Below are 23,648 nucleotides of genomic sequence, written 5' to 3'. Positions count from 1 at the left end.
ACGTAATAGCAGACCACCTATCCAGGTTAGAGTCAGATCAACAAACCTTAGAGCATGAGACAATCAAGGAGGTATTTCTGGACGAAACATTGTATTCGGTACGATCTCTCTCCTGGTTTGCAGACATCGCGAACTACAAAGTCGGTAACATTCTTCCCCCTGATTTAGATGCAAGCAAAAAACGTAAGTTTATGTTTGAAACCAAACAATATTTTTGGGAAGAACCATATTTGTTTCGATTCTGCACTGATGGCATAATTAGGAGATGTATACCTGAAGAGGAGGTAGATTCAGTGATTAATATGTGTCATTCTAGGGAACCAGGTGGCCACTTCGGGCCAGATAGGACGGTGGCAAAAATCTTCCAAAGTGGGTTTTGGTGGCCACAAATGCATAAAGATGTTAATAGCTATATTAAATACTGTGATGCATGTCAGAGAGTAGGAAATATCTCTAGGAGAAATGAGATGCTTCAACAAGGTATACTCGTGTGTGAGCTATTTGATGTTTGGGGCATAGACTTCATGGGACCCTTTCCCATGTCACACAACAACCAATACATTCTTGTGGCGGTTGATTATGTTTCCAAATGGGTAGAAGCAGAAGCTCTACCCACAAATGATGCTCGAGTAGTGATGAGATTTCTGAGAAAGAATATTTTTACCAGATTCGAGACCCCCCGAACCATCATCAGTGATGGGGGATCCCATTTTTGCAATAGGCAATTTGACATGTTGCTCCAAAAGTATGGCGTAGCTCATAGGGTTGCAACACCCTACCACCCTCAGACGAGTGGTCAGGTAGAGGTGTCAAATAGGGAGTTGAAACGTATTCTTGAGAAAACAGTAGGGAATGCTAGAAAAGATTGGAGCCTTAAGCTGGATGATGCTCTTTGGGCATATCGGACAGCTTTCAAGACTCCAATAGGAATGTCCCCCTATCGTTTAGTTTTCGGAAAATCTTGTCACTTACCGGTTGAACTAGAGCATAAGGCTTATTGGGCGCTGAAATATTTGAATTTTGACCCAAAACTTTCAGGTGAACTACGACTAACTCAGCTGCACAAACTGGATGAGCTCCGGTACAACTCTTACGAAAATGCCAAGCTATACAAAGAACGAACCAAGAGGGTGCATGATAGGAAAGTACAAAAGAAAACCTTTGAAATAGGTGACCAAGTACTACTATACAACTCCCGACTAAGATTCTTCCCGGGCAAACTCAAAAGTAGATGGCACGGGCCATTCTCGGTCATCAACGCACACCCCTCTGGAATGGTTGAAATCAAAGGGAGGGATGGAGCCACCCAAAAGGTAAATGGGCACCGCCTGAAGCTTTATCTTGGCAAGAACGATTCGGACGTACAAGTTCTGCGCCTACAGACAAGCACAGAATGGGCGGCCGATCAGTAAGCTGTCTTCTCCACCCTAACTCTTTACACTCGTACTTCATGATTTGTGATGCAATGTTGGAACTTATTGCATATTTTTAGTGTGGGGAGGAGGGGTAGACAAACTTACAAAAATTGTATAAATTTTTTATTTTTGTTGCGTCGTGTCTAGTTTAGTTTAGCGTTTTTGGGTTTTGTTTATGTTTTTGCATGTTTAGGACCTAAAACCGTGAACCTCCTTCGAATCTAAACTTCGTTATTTGTCTTTGAGGGCTGAGAACCGAATCTAAAATTGCATGACAACTAGTTTAGGCGTAGGACACAACTCTTGTATCTGTAAAAGCATGAGCTAAAGTTTGCATTTAGACCCTACTTTTGAAGAAATGCTAAAATCATTACTTAGGTAGATAACTTAAGAATTGAAGGCATGTGACATTAAACTTGAGTTTGGGGAAAACTAGTAAACACAAAATTAAAACCCAAAGAATTGTGAGTTGAATTTGAGCCTAAGAGCGAACATCAAAAAGCTCTTTTTCTTGACATTTTTGTGTGAATGCTTTGACTTGTGGAAGATTACAGATTTTGCATCTAATACTGTGTTGAACCTACATGCAATGGTTTGAGATGATAAACGACGAATCAGCCTCATTAGAATTAACCCTTTTCTTTACCTTATTTTTTCTTTTTCATCCACTCTAGGAAGCCCCTTTGAGCCTATATTTTTGTAGTTTATAGATTTTTCTTTCGTTCTAACCTGTTTTTGCAAACCACAACTTGGTTTGCTACTTAACCCAATTTCTTGTGCAAAGCTCAAATAGAGCCTTTGTTTTCTTCTAGCGCTTTATCTTTGTTTATGGCATTACAGTAGCAAGCCAAAAGGCTAAGAAGTGAATGAGCATCACTATCCCAGAAAAAAAAAAGATGAACAAAAGGGAAGAACTTCATTCCCCAGTTCTTAAAAAAATCAAAAACGTCTCAGGGAAACATCCCAAAAAAAAAAATTAATAATAAGGGATGAATAAAAAGCTCAGTCACTTCATATTTGCTAAAGCCATTTAAACTTTGTTTTTGTAGCGCTAGAACTAATAACCCTTGTTGTACTTAACCCTCTAACCACATTACAACCCCGATTAGAGGCTGTTTTTGATATCATCGGAATCATATAGCATAGTAGAGGAACGCGGATGAACGTGCAAAATCAACATAATCCTAAGTAAGAACATAAGCCGAGAGTAAACACCTTAGCCACCAAAAATTGTGTGAAATGAGTAAACTACCTATGGTGAGGTGTTTTACTTAGCGATCCCCTCAAGCTCGTTTAATTGAACATGTGTCCATTTGCTTAAAACTATGACCCATGATAATTGAAATGCGGCTTTTGGATATCGTGTCTCTACTTTGTATTTCCGAATGCATGTAATTACAGATGCTCGAAATTGTGTCAAGCACCTAGTCAAACCGGGAGGTTTTCTAGCTTGCTTGTGATGGCGGGTTTAGTTTTTTAGTTTACTTACGGACAAGTAAAGTTTTAAGTGCGAGGAGGTTTGATAGGGGTCAAAAACCCCTATCTTTGGGTACGGTTTTAGGACGTGTTTTAGAGTTATTTAGTTAATAAGCGAGCAATTCTCGCATTTAAATGCTTTTGTGTGAGTAAGTTAGAAATTGGAAACGTTCTATTTACTTTTCGTCGTTTAGGCTCGCTTTATGATCAATTTAGGCAAATCCGGCCGAAATAGCATGCATAGTATAATTCCGTTATCTTTTGAAGCTAATTGGTCTGTCAAAAGTCGCACCAAACGAAGCGTTTGCTCAAAATAAGCGATTGACGGATCAATTTAGCTTTTGGACTAATGTTATCTGGAGTTTCTATACGTGCGCAGGTGTAAGTTCGGGCGAAAAAGGACATCAAGGATACTCGGCAAGAATCAAGCGCATTTCGGGCGAAAACACTCGACGAGCAGGGCCCCGTGGGCCATTTCTGCTCACCGAGTAGGCCCCTAGAGGCCTACTCGCCGAGCAGGCCGCCAGAGGCCTGCTCGCTGAGCAGGTTGCCAGGCGCCTGCTCAGCGAGCAGGGGGCTGCTCGTCGCGAGCAGCCCGCCCTGCTCGGCGAGCAGCCCTGCGGGAATTGGTCAAAAAGACCAATTCCGCCCCCACGAAGCCACGATTGGCCCCACGTCTTCCTACACCAATAAGTACACGAAAATAGGTCAAAACGAGGCCCGAGCCGCGTCTATAAATAGGATTTTTCCATTGTAATTTAGATATCTTTCGTTTTTGTAAATTATTTTAGCTTTCCCCTTGTAATTCCTCTCCATCTTCTCCATCTTCTTCAACCTCCATTGAAGCTCCTTCAAAGCTTTTTCTCGAGGAATTATCAAGGTCCGTCCTTAAGATTAAGTCGCCGGCTGCAGAGTAAACAGGTTCCCTGAAAGGGATTTTTGTATCTCCTTTTATCTTTCCTTGTTTGTACTCTTTGATACAGTTGCCGAACTTGACTTATTGTATCTTGTGACAAATTATCTTCGCCTTTAATAATAATTCAGCTCTTGTTTTGTTCTATGATTATTTGTTTAATCTCTGTCTTACGCTTTATTCAATTGGTTTAACTCATTCAAAAGCCCCAAAATCTAGTAGGCACATATTGCGAGCTGAATCTGACCTAGTCAGAGCCTAGGAGATTGACGACCTCTTAGTTGATTAAGCGCCAATTTACTGAGCCTTAGACCTAGTTTCGGCCTTAGGGAATCACGCACTAGGAACCTCAGGAGGGTAAGTAGGGTTAATCGCCTTGAATACAAGTGACTCAGATTAGGTTTTTATTCAATGGACTTGATAATCTATCTTCATTATTATCGTTCATACCATGTTCCTTCGGATAATTTCATTAATGAAAGATCAATTAGGGGTAGAGTAACTTAGTTAGGCATAGAATAACTTAGCTAGAATTAGATAACTTAGTTAGAATTAGATAACTTAGCTAGGATTAGTATAATTCAACCTAGGAGTAGATTAATTTAAACAAACCAACTCAAAACCCCCTAAGCCTAGATAACATCCGAGATCGAGTAGCTCGGTACTTGCAGAAATAAATCCTGTGGACGATAACCTGGACTTAAACCAGAAATTTATTACTTGATAACGACGGGGTACACTTATCCCTTAGTGAGTTCTCATCTCTAACTTAGGTGAGGGCGCATCAGTGATTCCGGCAAACATCACACCGATGAAAATCCAATATCTCCTCCTCTGCTTGACCAAAACAAAAACCCTCAAAATGACCCAGCAAGCTCTTCAAAGAAGCCCAAGGAAAGGACTATGGTCAAGGTCCACAAGAAAGTCAACAACCTTGAAGTTCTTAAAAGTAGGTGGTTCTCTCCCAGCTTCGTCACCGCTGAAAAACCCTTCTGTGAGTGGATTGAGAAAAATAAATGGGCAGGACTCTTCTCTCTTTCTGGGAAAACCTATCCCAGGTTAGTTAGGGAATTTTATTCCAATCTTCATGTTGACGAAGAAGATGCTGACTACTTGGAAACTTCCGTCAAGGGCCACAAGATTACAATCACCCCATCTTACCTAGCAACCTTACTCAACCTGCCAGAAGAAGGGAAAGAGTTTAGGACAACCAAAGAAACGCTTGATCATGTCAAAGGATTCTGCAAACCGAAGAATCATAAAGGAGAGATACCCAGCACCTGTATGGGACAAAATCAGAAGATGGCTCATTACATATTGACCAACTTCATCTTCCCAAAGCTCAACTCAGTATCGTCGGCCTCCAACTTTAAGCAGTGCTTCATATGGCACATGCTGACCTACAACCAAATAAAAAACCAAGCAATCAAACAATCAATTTATCAATAGATAAATCTAGCAAAATCATTGTTTATCTCTTCCAATTCATGCCTATAGCCTCCAATTCTAGGTTCAAGCTCATATTCTCCAATTTCCAATTCTCAAATTCAGCTTAAAAGCTTAGTAAAGTTCATACTTTTCGATAATTATTTCTCCAATCCTAGTTGATAAAATTGTTATCTGATTATTCAAACCTCTTAGTTTAAGCTCGGTATAAGTTTCTCAATCATCAATTTAGATTAACTCTGCTTATTCTGTAATCTGCCATTATTGTCTTTTTTTTGTAGCTTCAAACTCCAACTCACAAACCTAAACACTCAAAGCCTCATTTTTATGCAGTTTGCTGTTGTAAACCTTTTCTAAATCATATTTGCAATCTATTAGTTGATTCCAATTAGTTAAAACACACAGAATTATGCTTTTGGTAATTATTGATCTCAAAATCATAATTTACATCAAACACATGTACTAACCATCCCTTTTTCAATATTTATTCTAGCCGCAATGAGTCGTCATTCCTTACGAAACAAATCTCAATCTCTTCGTTGATATCACAATCTTTATTTCGTCCAAAATCATCTCCTATAGCCTTCGTTTTGTCATCCAAAACGTACCCCTTTTCATTCAATGAATTGGTAAAATTTCATTTCAGTCCTTCAACTTTTAAAACGATTTCAACAAGTCCAAATATTACATCCTATTCGATAAATTCCAATCTGAATATTCCAAGAGCCTTATTTAGCTAGATAAACATTATTCAATCCTAAATTCGAACCAATTTAGTCCAAATCAATTTTCACCATTGTTATAGCTTCAAGCTTTTTTTATTAACTCGGGATCTTTATTTCGAGCCATTCTTTGACTACAAACTATTCACATATCATCTTTCGAAGCTATATATTGATTCTAAACGATTAATTTCCTCAGAACCAAGCTTTTGGTATTTATTTGATCTCAATCAAATTTAATCTCATCAAACAACTGTTCTAAACAGATTTTTTCTCAAACATACAATCGTTAGATTCCAGCTTTCGTTTTATCCAAAACAACCCCCTATTGCCTCCGAAATTGGCAAATATATATCTTAGTCCCCCAATTGTCTGTTACGCTCCTATTACGTCCATAATCATCAGAAAGTCCAACGGCCTTCAAGCCTTCATTCACGAGCTCTCCAACGACGTGAACGACCAATCCTTAGCCAGGACATCAAGTTTGTTAAAATTTATTTATTTTTGCACATTTATCGCAATTAATTTCATCGTACATATTGTTTTATTTTTACAATTTGCTCGTTTTAATTACATTTTCAAGTTGTAATTTCCGGCTTTATTTCTCACATTTGAGCAGAGGAGATCCGGTATGATAGAAGCGAAGGAAAGACAGACTGTTTTGAACCCAAAAACAATTGAAAAGAATTACAAAATGTTTGTATTCAGGTTGTAGCCCTCGTCCAATAGCTTAGTTTCTAGAAATCAAGTTTAGGCGCAAATCATTTATTTTATTTCTAAAATTACCATTCTACCATTCGAGAATTAACTTCTGGCAAGCCCCTCATTTATTTTTTTACAATTTTTAATCCACTAGCATATTAATGTTGAAAATTGGGATATTTCAAAAATATCAATAACAATATGTCATGAGAATGTAATAAAGATGACAAAACGTATTAGTCATACCACCATATGATTTGTATTCGGATAACACCAATTTGATTGCTATCATGCGAACATTATTCAAACGAGAGATTTTGCATGTCTTATGAAACATCAACAGAAGGCAAAAAGTCTTATGACAGTTTTATTTTCTTTGGACTAATGGTTTTCAATGAACTTTACAACTCTTATACCATATAACAATTAGCTAGTGATTCACAATCACAATGTATATATATATACCAAGCTTAGCCTAAGCCGGACTAATACAATTTCTAATGAAATTACTGTAATTATGGTGTGGAAAGCTTTATAATTATAGTAGAAATACAATCACTTGTAATGCAAGACATTAGCGACGAAATCATTTGGAAAAAAAAACAAAATAACTTCCGTGTAGAAGAACTCGTCGAATAAAAGCACAGAAGACGCCGGGTTTTTCCACGAAAATGAGCAAAATATGTGGTCTCAAGTTGATTGAAGATCCTCAAATAATCTAGTGTGAGACAGTTGTAATCCTTTTAACCTAATTATTACATATACAATGTCGCAGATAACAAATAAAATTATTTTAAAATTATAATGCTACACCGATTATTCCATTTAACATTACTAGATAAATTAAAATTTTGCTTCTTGTTTATAAAATAAGCATGCATCAATTCTATTCTTCTAATGGCTTTTCATTTCTGATTTTGACTTTAATATTATCATCATGTGCTCTGCTGGAGGAACACCATATATACGAAATGGAACTTAATTCTTTTTTTTTTTTTTTTTTTGTTACTGGAACTTAATTCTTTAGTGTCACCAGTCGTACCTTAAATCTGAAATCTGACTAATGAAAAAATATAAGAATATATCACAACATTATTCTTACATATATAATAACAGAGTTGTGTAAGTAATTAAGATATGAAAGTAAAAAAAAGAAGTATATGAATATTGATGAGAATTATTAGCAAGTTGAGAGTGAGATATGATATGAACATTATATTTGGAGGATATAAAGAGTGAGATAATATATGCCAATGTCTCCACTAAGGGAAGAAATTAATTAATTAATCTGAATGCGTCATCCTTTGAAATCAAAAACATGCATAAATCTATGGAATCATATCCTCCTACATAACAATAATTCTGCAATAATACTAAACATGTTTGCTGCAAACCTCTATACAATACATATTCTCCTTTATTTATTCTTAAAAATTAATTAATAGCATATTTTTCTGCTTAATTATTAGTACTAGAATATTCTTTTTTATTTTTTTTCCTGCACATATGCACGTGCATATGCATGTACACTATGTATGATGTTTTTGAAAAAAAATATCATCATGGCTCTTATAACTTTTAAATTTCTGTTACTTAAACTCATAATTGTTCAATTTAATTTTTTAAGTAAATGTTGGGTTACATGTTAAGATTGGAATGTAAAGATCATAACTAGATTGACATTTCCATAAAACTAATTAAAAATCCTAATCCGAATTTTATTAAAAGAAGGAAAAAATACAGGAGAAAAATTTAGAGAAACCAAATTGTTCTAAACAATAGATATCATCATATTGCAAAAAACTGGTGCAAAATTCCATCAAATAATATGATCTGTTGTGACACCAAATTTAGCCAATGCATCAGTCGTTCTATTTCCTTCACGAAAAATATGAGTAACATTTAGATCCATAGAAGAACAATGCCGAAAACAAGCAATCCAATCATGTCGCAATGCACATGGAACAACTAGAAAGCGCTTCCTAAGTAAATTTACCACATAAACATGATTGCATCCCACCCATAGTTTATGCCATTCTTTTCCCCAAGTAATCTGAATAACAAAAATAACGGTTTTCAATTCGGAAATATGTGCAGAAAGGGTATCCACTCGGAACGCAAAACAATCCCGAGCAAATCCTCGAATAGTGCGAAACAGTCCTCCTGCGCCCCCCATTCCTCTACTAACGTTTGCAGAACCATCTGTGTCATCCCGGTAGAGGACGAACCCAAATAACACCAACTACATTAAAAGCTTGAAGGGGTCTAAGAAGAATGTGTAACTGTCTAAGAACACGAAACTCATCAACATTGTTTTTCATATGATCTAATACCGTCTTCACAATCCATAATTGTTAACTCTCAACTTATTATAATCTTACATATATAGGTGTATGGTGGAAATGGAAATAATGAACGGTGAGCACGAAATTCGCAATCTTAAGAAACAGTTTTAAGGTTTAGTAAGTAGCATATATCAAATCAATAGTCAAATCAAATAGACAAAAAAATGAGACATACAGTACATACTGGAAAAAGGCCCTTCTTTGTAAATCAAAATAATTTCCCATATTTTCAGGAAAATTCGTAAAATAAAGAAAAAGACATATCAAATGTGGCAGTCCAAACAAAATGAATTTTATATTATATTATATAGTGTGGGGTAGGGTCAAGTCCTGTATTAATCTCCACCATTCATCTAAACATCTGAGTGTCTATTTATACCACTCCTCTCCCTCTCTTCTCTTAATCACTCCCAAACTACTTCCCTTCTTTCTTCTTTCTTGTTCTTGATCACTTACAAAATTACTCATCTTGTGCATTTAACTTAATTTCACAAATCAATTCTTATTTTGCTCTCTCTCCAAGATCATATCAATGGATTGTTTGGAGCTCAGTAAGGATCAGGTTAGTTAATTAGTGCAATTCTTCTTCCTTTTATATATAAACTACAAATGATCATCAAGAAAAATAATTTGAATTTCTTGAATTTTGGTGTCATTTCTGATCTTCAGCATGCATTCATGTTTTAAAGGGATGATCATGATTTTTAACCTTTTTTAATTTTTTACTATGATTAAGCAGGGTAATAAGTTGAAAGTGCATGATCAAGAAAGATGCACTCTTGATGGAACAGTTGATTGGGAAGGCCGTCCTGCTATTAAACACAAATCTGGACAGTGGGTTGCTGGAATTATCATTCTCCGTAAGTAGTCCATAAATTTTGCAGTAAATTAAAATAGTAATTTTTGAGATGTATATATCTTTAGTACTGTATGTATATAAGATGGATGGGTCCAGAAGCTAAATAAAATTGATAATACTTATACATAAAAATTATTGATTTGTGTGAACGCACTGAGTATCCATCCCCACATAAACACTGTACAAGCTTACTTATCTACATTCATTTTTTCAGAATTACTTACTAATTAAACTCGGTTTACTATAACCTAACATAAAAATATGTACTTAATTGCAAATTAATTAAAGTTTAGAAGAGAGTATCAGAGCTCAGTTTGCATGAGGTTAAAAAAGTAAAATAAGAAATGGTGATAAGGTTATTATGGGAAATAGTTAGATATTATGGATTTTGATGATAAGAAGAACTTCATCTCTGAAAGGATAATAAGACAAAATAAAATGAATGAAGAGTGAGATAAGCGATAGATGAAGTTAAAAAAAACACCAGTATTTGCAAAGTCAGCTGCTTCATTTATTACAATTTACAATATGGTTGAACTCAGCAACGAGGAAGAAGATGAAAACATGCATTATAAACAGAAAATCCCACCTGACACGTTATCTCTCTTTTCTGCCACGTATCCCCTTTTATTTTCTTTCTCAATTTTACTATCAAAAAAATATATATTTTTTCTTTCTCAATTTACCCATTATTAATTAATTAAATCATTTATCTATCAATTATTCACTTATCAAACTCAAATTCAATTTTTAGAGGATAATTTAAAAATTAGACTATTTAGTTGGTGAAGAATAGGTTTAAGATTAGTTGGGAGTAATTGTGATATTTTCTTTATATGGCTAAATTGAAACTTTTTCTTAAGGGGAAAACAAACTTTTTGTTATAATCTTTTAGAAAAGAAAAAAAAAATATATAGTTGGTATATAGGAATGATGATATCCTGAGCGGAAAAGGAAACCTTGTTATATATGGAAACATACTTATATAACGTTGTACAGATTCAAAGATGTTAGAGTACACACATTGTCAGTCATGGACCACTTTCTTCTTTTGTTCAATTACCATTATATACGACAAAAAGTATCATTTATTTCTTCACTTACGTCTCTTACCCATTTTCATCCCTTTTCTTTTTTTATTTTAAAAAATTTATAATAGTTATGATCTTTCTGGAAAGATGACTTCGTTTTTATATATCATTTTTTATTATAAACGATCCCTATCTTTTTGTGTATGAGTATGCCCTTAATTGTTAAACCTAATTATAATGGCATGCGTAGCTAATTACATCGAAATCAAAAATTAAGAAAATAATAACAAATATATTCTTTTAATTTGAGATTTTTAATTTAAGCATATTTTTTCTCAATTAGTTTCTAATGTGAGATCTTTAATTTAAGCGATTTGGTGATCTTGCCGTCTCAATCCAACATTAAGTTAACAAACTGATTAATTCATCAATAAAAAGATTACAGTATCTCTGTGATATAAAAATCAATTTGTGATTTAAAAATTAAAAGATGAAAAAATTGCTCTTATTTTTCTCTTTGTTTTGCCATTAATTCTTTGGTAGCGTACAGAAAATATGACTTGTGGAGTAATTGTCAAGTTGCTAAAAATGTGTATAGGAAGCACATGCAAGATGAAAGATGATAAACCTATTAACAATCAAATATGATTGCTAGTAATTTCTCAATATGGCACATGAAAACAGAGACGGATCCAGAGGGACTTGAGCACTCACTGGTTGATAGAAAACGCTAAAAATTCTATGTAAATTATGTATTGGTTTTTAATTTTTTTATATATAAACGTAAAAAATATCAATTTAGTATCCATAAATCACAAGAGAAATTGAATCTTGAATCCGTCACTGCAAGAAAATACATATAATTTGTTGCATATGATGATAGATATTTGAACTCTTTTTTCCTTGTGAGCTTCAATCATTTAAATTCATTTAATTATGAAAGCTACTTGACAAATTTTTCATAGACAAATCCTCATACGTAATTCAACTCCTAAGTGTTCTATAGAATGAGAATACTATCAAATCTTTATTTGATAAACAATTATAATTGAAATTAGATGAATTTTAATGTTTTTTTTTTCCAATGAGCAGTGAATCAAGCTCTTGCAACTCTGGCATTCTTCGGGGTAGGAATTAACTTGGTGCTGTTCCTGACGAGAGTGTTACAGCAGGACAATGCTGAAGCTGCTAATAATGTTAGCAAATGGACCGGAACGGTTTACATCTTCTCTCTCGTTGGAGCTTTTCTCAGCGATTCCTACTGGGGAAGATACAAAACCTGTGCCATTTTTCAAGGCATTTTTGTCGTTGTAAGTTTAATTTCATCTAACTAAAAATGAAATTGAACTTCTTCACCAGGGGAGGAGGATAATAACTTGTTTGTTTTGTTGTTAACAACAGGGTCTAGTAGTGCTGTCACTTTCATCATACCTTTTCCTAATAAGGCCTACAGGGTGTGGTGATGAAAACACTCCATGTGGGAAACATTCAAGCATGGAAGTTGGACTCTTTTACCTTTCCATTTATCTGATTGCACTAGGAAATGGAGGCTATCAACCTAACATTGCTACATTTGGTGCTGATCAATTTGATGAAGAAGACCCTAAGGAAGGCCTCTCCAAAGTAGCCTTTTTTAGCTACTTCTACTTAGCTTTGAACTTGGGTTCCCTTTTCTCCAACACAGTTTTGGGTTACTTTGAGGATGAAGGAATGTGGGCATTAGGCTTTTGGGCATCAGCAGGTTCTGCCTTGGCTGCTCTGCTCTTGTTTCTTGGAGGATCAGCAAGGTACAGACATTTTAAGCCTACCGGAAATCCCCTCTCGAGATTCAGCCAAGTTTTTGTTGCTGCAACCAAGAAGTGGAGGGTGGAGATGCCCCAGGAACCAGACGAATTATACGCTGAACAAGATTGTTCTGTCGATGGCAATGGCAACGGCAATGGAAGAAGAATACTCTATACACATGGATTCAAGTAAGATTTGCCTTACTCAAATACTGATAATACCCAGTTTGATCAATAACAATGCTAACCCATCTTCATCTATATATTTCAGGTTCTTGGATAGAGCAGCTTTCATCTCATCGAGAGATATGGATGAGCAGAAGCAGGGATGTCAAAACCCTTGGCGTCTTTGTCCGATTACACAAGTGGAAGAAGTTAAATGCATACTGAGACTACTCCCAATTTGGCTCTGCACCATATTGTATTCAGTTGTCTTTACACAAATGGCTTCTCTGTTTGTAGAACAAGGTGCTGCCATGAAAACTACAATCTCAAACTTCAGAATCCCTCCCGCTAGCATGTCTAGCTTCGACATTCTCAGTGTTGCACTTTTCATTTTCCTTTATCGCCGAGTTCTTGATCCACTTGTGAGCAGATTTAAGAGCTCAAAATCAAAAGGGTTGACTGAGCTGCAAAGAATGGGGATTGGCCTAGTGATAGCGGTAATGGCAATGGTTTCTGCCGGGATTGTAGAGTGCTATAGACTCAAGTATACAAGAAAAGACTGCACAGATTGCTCAAGTTCCTTGAGCATCTTCTGGCAAGTTCCTCAGTATGCACTTATCGGGGCATCCGAAGTTTTCATGTATGTCGGACAACTCGAGTTCTTTAATGCACAAACTCCGGATGGACTAAAGAGCTTCGGAAGTGCACTATGTATGACATCAATCTCATTAGGAAACTACGTGAGTAGCTTGCTCGTGACTATGGTGATGAAGATTTCAACTGAAGATCACATGCCCGGATGGATCCCAGGGAATCTGAACAAGGGTCATCTAGATAGGTTTTACTTTCTCTTAGCAGCATTAACATCTGCAGACTTGTTTGTCTACATAGCATGTGCAAGATGGTACAAGAACATCAAGCTGGAAGGAAAATGTCCAGAAAACAACAAGGAAGACAGCTTCGACGTCTAGCAATCGAACATCGATCCGACATTAACATCTACTCTACCAGCATATATAAATAAGAGGGTGTCATGTAGGGTAGACATAATCATTTGGAAGTTTGTGTTAAAGAGAAAATTGGGCGTTGCGGGAGTAGAGGAAACCTGTTTACTGAACTCAACACCTAATTTCCCCATATTCCCTCGACACCTAATTCTACTGTTGATTCTGTTTTTAGAGTTAGGTTGGCTAAAAATGGGTTTGAAGAGGTTTGTTTTAAAGTCATCTCATTCTAATTTATTGGCTTTTCAAAAGCCAGAGAATTCACCTGAGCTTGAAGATATGTTTCTATATATATATATATGTATTTAAATAGAGTGGACTCTCTTTTGTAGAGTACAGACATTTCATGTATATGAGAGCTTCTCTAATGAATGATAATAAGAGAAAAGTGCCGCCTTTCATCACATGCTCACACTTGGCATTACTACATATATCAAAGCCCTCCTAAATCAAGAGATCTAGTCTTAAAAGTTTTAACAATCTTTTGTTTATTAATTAAACTGCTGCAGATTTAAGTCATTCTTAGAATCTTACCTATGAGCATAAACAACAAACGGATATGAGAAATGCTTGTCATACAAGAAAATTTTCCTTCTCATTTTCCATTGCAGTCCATAAGATCATGTTTGAAGTTTTGACAGATTTTCCTTTCATCTGTCATTGCATTCCACAAAACAAGCTATACAGATTTGACATATTCCAGTTTTCAGCTAAGACATCAAACCCTTAACCCACCTGAACCCCTCCCTTGCATGCGCAATGCATCCCATCAAAAGTTCCATTGCCATGAAAAAGTTGAGGCAAAGCATATAAAAAAAAGACGTATGCTGAAGAAATATTCTCAATTTGCTTATATGTTTTGAAGATAAAGAATAAATTTTATCGCATATAATAAAAATGTTTAGAATCAAAGAAAACATCATCATCATAAGTCACATGTCTTTCGATTTTTGTTCTTACGCATGATTCTACTTGTTTGACTAACTAAATTGTTTTCTCCTGTGAACTAAATGTTACTATTACTAAAAAAAAGAGGTATTATCAGAATTCTATGTTAAAAGCACTTAGCATAAAAAGGGAATGACTTGACTATATGAAATTACCTGAAAATAGGGTCATTCACTGCAGTCTCCAACATAGATGATCTTTCAAACTGAAGTACATGGAATTATTTCCTTTCCTATGATGAACAAAAGAAATCTTTCTTCAAGTCAAAATGAAAATATTATTCAAAAATGAAAATAAAATTGTTTCATATTTCTCCAGAAGCTAATAGTGGTGTAGTGTTACTCAGGATCGTTCTAGCATCAAGAAATTCTACTTTCAATGATTGTTGATCTGTTTCAAACAACTAGATTTTAATTTGATCAAAGCTTCATTTCTCAACCGACTATTTCTTGTACCACAACAGTCAAAAAGCTCTTCAAGCCTATAAATACAAGTGCTTGGTGATCTTTGAAGTTCAACAAAGTTATAAGAAAAAGAAGAAAGAAATATTGTAAATAAAAAGAGACGTGTTCCAAAAAGGTTGTTAGCCTCTTCAATGAAGGACTTGTTGAGATGACAACTAGGTTGTAAGTCGGTTTGAAATTCTTCTTTCAATTTGAAGAAATTATAGTGGATTGGAAATTCTCGGGGGTACCTGAGAAAAGGACGTAGGCAAGAAAGCCAAACCTCTATGAAAATCCTATGCATTTGCTTCTCTTTCTCTACTATTTACACTGCCCATAGTTATTAAAGGTGCATGGCACACCAAAGCAACAGAAGTTGCACTAAAAGAACAAAAATATATAAAACCACAAATGATAAACGATATAAGAAATGATAAATTCTAAAATAAAATGCAATAAATACTAAATCATGACAATATTTTTACTTATAAATTCTAACATGCAATAAACCTCACATTCTTAAGTGTTCAACTAAATAATAAATTCTAAGTTAACTAATAGCTACTTCTCATCAATATTAGCCAAATTCATCAATCATCACTCATCACCATGAATATTCCTCATCTCTAATATCATCAAATTCTTCTTCGAGGATCTGATCCTCTTCATACTCATCTGCAAAGTCAGTTTCATGTTGTGTATTTCATCTCTTTGAAGTTCTTTATTAAAACCCTTCAAAAAATCCTTGAAGAACCTTGTAACCTATAGTTCATAATTCTGCAGCAACACTATTATTACATCCGATAACACTATTATACATTTGACTATTATCTATTGCGATCATTGTTAATTGATTTATTATTTGGAATAATACTCTTAGTCAATAAAACAACAACTATCAATCATGCACTTCATGACTCTTTTAAGCCTTTTATATTATATTTCTTTCTTAGTCTCTTTTTAAAAGAGATTTTGCAAAAAGTATTAAAAGGTTTTCAGACATCTAATTCACCCCTCTTGGATTACAAGAGCTCTAGGTTTTCAGACATCTAATGTCTACTGCCAGTAATATGATAATTGCGTAACCAATTAGGCTTTTTCAGATGTAATAGAGAGCGAGTCAAGACTCTTCAAATGTGGTACTATCTGCTATAAACATGGCAGCAAGTTAGGTAGTGATAAATCACCATGAACAAGATTAGGTTCATCAGTTCATGTTAGGAGCTGATTCAGGATAATGCTAAAACCAAACCCAAAAAATAACAGCTAGCGATAAGCAAAGGCAGAATTAATAGAATACCATAATTATTAGACCTTGTGACTAAAAAAAGACACAGACATAAGAAGAAGCTTGATAGGTTATATTGTACATTGATAGGGTGGAAGGACAAAGAAGACAAAAGTAAGTCATTCATGAGAGACTGATGTTTTTTTACCTGACATCCCATAGTTACTCAACTGAAAAAACATTTGAATGATGATAAAAACAAGCACTCTGGCAAAATTGTGCAACGATTTTCATTCATGGTTTTTAAACTGATTCGTTCATATAAGGTCATATTTCAGACATGAAGTCACATACTTTCTACTTATTATATATACAGTAAATGTTTTATACAAATATCAGCTCATCCAATATAATCTGCTATAATACGAAGTCTTTACTGGTACAAAATCAGTTCTGAACCTGGCGAACTTGGATGTGATGAGTAGACTCTTCACGCCAAATTGGTTGCGCTCCACTTTGAACAAGAGTAACATACTCTCCTTCAATCAAGAGACCCTTTTCCTGGGGGATGAAAAGTTTCAATTAAGTTTGACCCTTGTAACTGTTGATCCAACCAAAATATATATAAATGAAAGTTACTAACCAGTAATAGTTTGACTGCTCTAGAGAAAGTCTCCTCTGCATCACTGGAGAATTGCATATATATTGGCTTCACACCCCGATACAGTGCGAGTCTCTGCTTCATCCTCTCCCTGTCCAATGTGTCATGATAAGTTATAAGAATCAAGCTTTGGATCAGAAATACTGCACTCTTCACCAACTATTCAGTCAGAAAAACAATTCACATATGCAGGATTAAAGGTCAACTTTTCATGTTCTAGTATCAATTCTAATTGGACCTTGAAATGTAAATTATGAAATCAATATAAAAACCATTTACATCACTGATAATGCACACATGAAAAAAGAAACATGGCATTTGAGATTTTTGTTCTTTTCGTGGACATAGAAATACTCCAGCTAGTAACAATGCAAACATAACAATCACCAAAGTAAATGAGCATGCAAAGTCTAACTAAGAAAACTACTAGTGTTAATTTATTTGATCCTACCTACCTAACTGGATTCAGTTTCAATCACATTGTATTAAGCAGCAATTAGAAACTAAAAAGCAAGAAATCTAAGAAACAAAACATAATTTGAATGCAGACTGGTTATTCCACTTACTCATTTGTGAAAGCAAATATCGTTGATGCAGGTTGGTAATGACTTAGAAGTATAGCCATGGATCCAGTCCTTGTGAAAACAATAATGGGTGTACCAAGGGTGTTTGCCATAATTGTGGAATGGAAAGCAAACATTTCACCCATATGGCCCTGTAAAAGAATGTCCACCAAGTAATCAGACCATGAAAGAGGATCCTTAGAGAGAATTGACAAAACCAACATAAAAAATTAATTGGGAAATTGCAGCAGTGCATCATTTTCCTGGTTTCAGTTCTCATTAAGCCCAAAACTCACAAATCAAACTTACAATCTAAAATTCATGGAACCTATATGTCTAAACAACGGGAATTCAAAAACATAAAGAACAAGACAAAAAGAACAAGATATGTTCTTATTTTATTAATGCATACCGTATAAGTGCCATTAGGAGGAGGTGTCGTGTTAACTGGCAAACTTGACTCTGTCCTCAATGCTACTGTATGCATAACTTTGACAGCTTTCAGTGGATACCTTAAACAATTATTGTAAAAGCAAAATCAGAGTAATCAGATAAGAAAAAGACAATTGACTATTGACTATTCAATATGCTGATAACAAAAGAATCAAACATGACCAATCAATAACAGAAAGAATTCTAGATGGAACAAGTACAAAATGCAATGCAAAGAAAAGAGATGTATATAACTGACCGTAGTTTATATAGAATGCGAAATAAGAAAATAATAGTTACTCTCTAATCTTCACTTATTGAAGTTAATGGCTTTTTCTTAATCTCTCATTATCAAGAAATGCCCTTCAACATCTTAATTGTTTTTGTCTATCGCACTAAATTATGCCCCTCCCTAGACCTACAAAAATTGTGTGTTTGTTGCTAATTCAATCACCAAATTAACAAATAGGTGGGATCATAGTTGTTAAAGGCGCAACATGCACTAAGGCGATAGGGGTCCTCTAGCCTAGACGCAAGGCTCAGGCACGCGCTTGATGAACAGAAGGTGCAGAAAATGAAAAAAAAAAAAAATAGATACAAAATCTAATCATCAATATTTGATACTTGGAATGGAACCAATTGAACTAAAATCCCAAGCTGATAGTTAAGGCTCAATCATATATCTTATATTAATCTCTGACAATACTAATGTCACAAATACTCTAATAGACGATGAATTTAAAAACACACTTATAACCACGCAAACAAAACAAAACCATATAAAAACATAATATTAAACCTCAAAAACACCAAGTGTTGACAACAGAGAAAAAGATACTAGAACTGCAGCAAATCTCTGTTGGTTTCTTGTGCCGCACTGCAGGAGGAGCTCCTCTCCTTTACGTCTCTTACTCTTCTTCACTCCCTTCTATTTTCATGTCTCTTCTTATTCTTTTTTACTCAGATCGTCGGTTTAGATTTAAGTTTACTAAATAGGATAAGGGGTTGAGATTAATCAACCTTTTATTTTCATGCGAACAGTAACAAAAATTAAAAACCAATCATTAAACAAAACGCAGAAGAGGTGCGCCTGAGGAGAGCCTGTGAAGCCCAGACGAGCCGCACAAGGCGAGAGCCTTTCAATCAGAGGTTTGCCGCCTGAGGCGCGCATTTAACAACTATGGGTGGGATGTAGAGTTCATTTCTGACCCAAGGATTGCATATGAGATGCATAACATCATCGAATAATTGAAATCGAACCTCAAATGCATGAAGTAAAACAAATACCAGAGCAAATAATACCCTAAGAAGTTGCAAACAACCAAAATAAAATAAGAAAAGACCCTAAAGCTTTGAGGCACACCTTTAGGCAATACTAGAATCAACAACCTAAATGCAATGACGACATAAGTTTAATTAACCAAAGGAAATGACCTAGATTTATGGGACCCTTAAGCCTAGTCATGTCGGAGCAGTTTTGACAGTCAATGACACAATGGTGATAATGGCAAGGTTTTTAATGTTGGTCAATACATAAGTAACCAAATAATATCTAATTGATTCTCAAATGGGAAATATGATAAGTATCATCCCGACCCTAGAAATTTACCATAAAACATGTTTCGACCATCACAAAGTACAAATATAGAAATAGAATATTGTAATGCCCAAGTTCACTTACTTGCCATGTGCAGTTTCTCCGGAAAGCATGACTGCATCAGCACCTTCTCGTACTGCAATTGCTATGTCTGAAACTTCAGCCCTGGTTGGTGTAGGATGATTAATCATGCTTTCCAGCATGTTCGTTGCTACAATAACTGGTTTCTTCATACTGTGACATTTTCTAATAATATCTTCCTGTTTGAATGAAAGAGAAACTATTACATTTTGAACTTGAGGATTAAGCAATAAGGCATGTTCTTCCAAGAAGACTCAATAGGGATACATAAAGGAAAAAATACAAGCCTGAAATATAAGCCTTATCTTCTAGATGCTCTGCCAAGTATGATTAAGGAATGCAAGATAAGCAGGAGATTTTATGAGGAATAGAATGTGACTGTCAGAAATTAAAACAATCTATCCACCATTTTTTGCAACCTTAAGAAATGATTTTAAATCAAAAATATGTAGAAAGAATAGTCTCATCTAAAATATTAGCTTAGAATCAAAATTCCCTGATTTCTTTTTCAGGTTGTGAACCTTCCTAAGATTTACTGTTAGGAAGAAACCTGATAAATATGCATCAATATGAAAAGTGAAATGTGGTTTTAGACAAACTCATATGGTTCAATTTACCTGCAACAGAGGGACTTCCTCAATTGGAAGCTCAGCGCCAAGATCTCCACGAGCAACCATTGCCTTTTATTTTTAACATAGAGTCCAATCAATCAGGAATGTGATATAACAGATAATAAGAAAGTAAAACTCCACTATTTATGCTTTCACATGGAATGCAGAACCAGAGAAGATGAATCCACAGGAACTAACCCCATCAGATGCAGAAATTATTGACTGAAGATTCGGTATGGAGTCAGCACTTTCAATTTTGACAATCACATGAATATCAGCATTACAACCTACATGAGGAATACCACAACATTGATTAGATAAAAATGAAACAAGATAATAACCCAAATGAAACTGTAACTACAAAGCCTTATCTCAGTGAAGACAAATACTTTACTTTTGAGATAATCTTTCAACTCGTAGACCACTTTAGCATCCTTCACAAAGGATACGGCATAGAAATCAACTTGGTTGTCCACCCCAAATTTGATATCTTCCCAGTCTTTCTCTGCCAAAAATGACAAATACAGCTGAATCTTCTCAGTAAGAAAAAAAAAACAGACAGCAAATGAAAAAGTAAAAGTCCATATCAGCAATATTGCCATTTAAAATTGAAACAGATAATAACCTGTAATTGAAGGCAGATTTGCACTTTTTCCACGCACATTCAAATGGCGCCTGGATTTTAGTTCTCCACCATCAACTACAACACATTTAACCAAATCATCTGTCTTCCACTTAACAGCTAATGACATCATCCCACCTGCAAAAGTATGAAGAACTCATGTCTTGCAAATAAAAATGACTACTCATGACTTTACAGAAAACAAGTTAAAAGAGAAAAAACACAAAGTTAACTCATTTACATTTAGAGGCATCCTAAATTACAATATAACTCCAATTCTTTGCCCATTAGAAAGGCTACTCCTCATGAATCTTTTAATGTGCATAGGGACATGGAAAATAGTAAAAAAACTGAACAATGCAACTAAAACCCACCACATCCCAAAACCAATGTGAGATATATACTGACCATCCACCAAGAGTATGTCGCCAACTTCAACATCATTCACAAAATCGTCATAATTTACACTCACAGTGTCTTCTGTGCTGACACCTCTTTTTATAGTAAAATTAAACTCTTGTCCCTCCTTTAATATAATTGGTTGAGGCACATCCCCACTTCTAACTTCAGGTCCCTGCACTTATTAAGAAAATATGAAAAACCTTGTCAATTTGATCGAGAAGAAAACTCAGCAACATAGTAAAGAAAAAAATTATATGTACTTTCTTAACTCAAGTTGGATAAGTTTAACGTACAAGCAACTAGAGTGGAAGGTATTGCTACTTGGACAATAACTTTTTGAAATTTAGCATGTCATTTGTTTTGAATGCCTGTTGTCTAATTACAAATAGTTACAACTGGAAGTGAAATTGAGACCTAAATATTACCAATTAGAAGTCTAAAATTTTATATAAGAGACATAAAAGTGGTTCCTAAGGTGATGCAGAAAATAGAAAAAAAAAAGAGAGAGAACAAACTTGAAATTTATCAAATCAACTGACTGACTTCACAAGTTAGGAAGGTTGAACCTAATATAAAACCATTATTAACTAGACATTGACATAAAAGCAAAATATCCTATAAGAAATGTACCTTGGTGTCAAGCATTATTGATATAACCTTGTCATCAGATAGGGCATTGAATTCTTTTACCAGATCAATAGTTTTCCGGTGTGAAGAATGATCTCCATGCGACATATTCAGGCGAGCTACATTCATCCCAGCTTCTGCTAGTTTCCATATCATTTCACGTGAACTCGTAGAAGGTCCAATTGTACAGACTATTTTTGTTTTTCTTAGAGAATGTGGAACTTTTCCTTTCTGCCCTGTAATCTGGTTGCTAGTCAAAAACTCAGTCGTGTTGAGATTATCCTAGCCACATGAATGCTTCAGGTTAGGGTTACAACTATGTCAAAGGAGGAGAAAAAAAAATAATTGAAATGATCTTTAAAAATTGGAAAATGGAGTAAAATTGAATAAAGCTCGTGCTATATTTGTAACAATATCAAATCAGTTATATAAATGATAACCAATATGTTCTGAACCATAGTCACTGCAAACTGCATATTAGTAATAATCAAACCTCGGTACAACGACAGTAAGTTACAATCACAGTTTGATCAACTTCATCACATTCACATGGTTTTACTAGTCCCATTGATAAAGTAACGCATTTACTGCCCCTTTTGTCCATATATATATATAATTAATTAGAAATCCAATCAAATCAGATCATTGCTGCAAGAATTTAGCTTGAGCAAAACAGAACTTCTATTGCCTTCAAGACCCTAGGTCAGAATTCATAGAAATAAGCTTAAATATTGAAGGAAAAGATAAGAAACCGCATGAAGAATTCAGAATGCAAATTGGTTAACTTAAAGGTAAAGCATCGGTGGTAGTGGTAGGTGGTAGTAAACCATCACAGTGCACACTATTGAATGTTGATGTGGCAGTTATTTGAATTAACAGAAAAGGCATGATTGATATTATTTACAGACGCAGTCAAACTCATCCTTCGCAAACAGAGAAATAACAAATAGAACTTTTGACCACTATTTCTGAGTATAGAAGAAACAGAGGAAAAGTGTAAGAAGAAACTCACAGAAATTGAAAGTCCATGTGGAAAAACAACATTCCCGGCGTGAGGATTGTGGCGGTGGGTGAGGGAAGTCAATCTAAGACCAAAAAGTCGTTTATGAGAGAGAAATCTAGTTTTAGCAGTGGTGGAATCGAAAAGAGAAATATCAGAGAAGTTCCTAGAGGAAGAGAATAGACGAGGATCTTGAGTTGAAATTGGGGGATTAAGAGTGACCATTTTTGGAAAGGTGTGGTTGAATCAGAATCGGGAGTAGAGAAAACAGAGGCGGATGTCAGGGAAAGAGAAAGAGTGTGTGCTTGTGCTTTGTTTGTTTTGACAGTTGGCTGCGCTGCCTCTGCTCCACATTCTGACTACCAACCAAACAAATCATTGCAATATTATGTACTACTTTTTTATTTTACTGAAAATGACCTTCAACTTAATTCTAACCCAATTTTCTTTTAATAGTATATAATAATCTTTTGCAGTAGATGTCCAACTTTAGATTTTTCTTTTCTTTTTTCTCACCGGTTAAAATTGACTTCAGTGGTTAAATGCATCAAGTCGTTTAAACTAATTTAAT

General features: G+C 35.0%; 2 protein-coding genes across 2 annotated transcripts; one reads left to right on the top strand and one right to left on the bottom strand.

Annotated features, from left to right (window-relative positions):
* The first annotated feature begins 9,418 nt into the window (after window positions 1-9,418).
* Window positions 9,419-14,266, top strand: LOC136234207 (protein NRT1/ PTR FAMILY 7.3). Its single transcript, XM_066024000.1, has 5 exons — window positions 9,419-9,581; window positions 9,759-9,879; window positions 12,002-12,219; window positions 12,311-12,882; window positions 12,965-14,266. The coding sequence occupies exons 1-5, from the start codon at window positions 9,552-9,554 to the stop codon at window positions 13,827-13,829; spliced, it is 1,806 nt and encodes a 601-aa protein (XP_065880072.1). The 5' UTR covers window positions 9,419-9,551; the 3' UTR covers window positions 13,830-14,266.
* Window positions 14,267-16,749: 2,483 nt separating this feature from the next.
* Window positions 16,750-23,430, bottom strand: LOC136234209 (pyruvate kinase isozyme G, chloroplastic). Its single transcript, XM_066024001.1, has 12 exons — window positions 23,090-23,430; window positions 22,081-22,359; window positions 21,457-21,622; window positions 21,052-21,186; window positions 20,821-20,931; window positions 20,625-20,713; window positions 20,433-20,495; window positions 19,819-19,994; window positions 18,118-18,217; window positions 17,709-17,857; window positions 17,125-17,233; window positions 16,750-17,042 (listed from the first exon to the last, which is right to left on the bottom strand). Exons 1-12 carry the CDS (start codon window positions 23,300-23,302, stop codon window positions 16,929-16,931), a joined length of 1,704 nt encoding a protein of 567 aa, XP_065880073.1. The 5' UTR covers window positions 23,303-23,430; the 3' UTR covers window positions 16,750-16,928.
* Window positions 23,431-23,648: the final 218 nt, after the last annotated feature.

The sequence above is a fragment of the Euphorbia lathyris genome, chromosome 6, assembly GCF_963576675.1.
Source record: "Euphorbia lathyris chromosome 6, ddEupLath1.1, whole genome shotgun sequence".
Taxonomy (NCBI): domain Eukaryota; kingdom Viridiplantae; phylum Streptophyta; class Magnoliopsida; order Malpighiales; family Euphorbiaceae; genus Euphorbia; species Euphorbia lathyris.
This window is presented reverse-complemented; position numbering and strand designations above follow the sequence as displayed.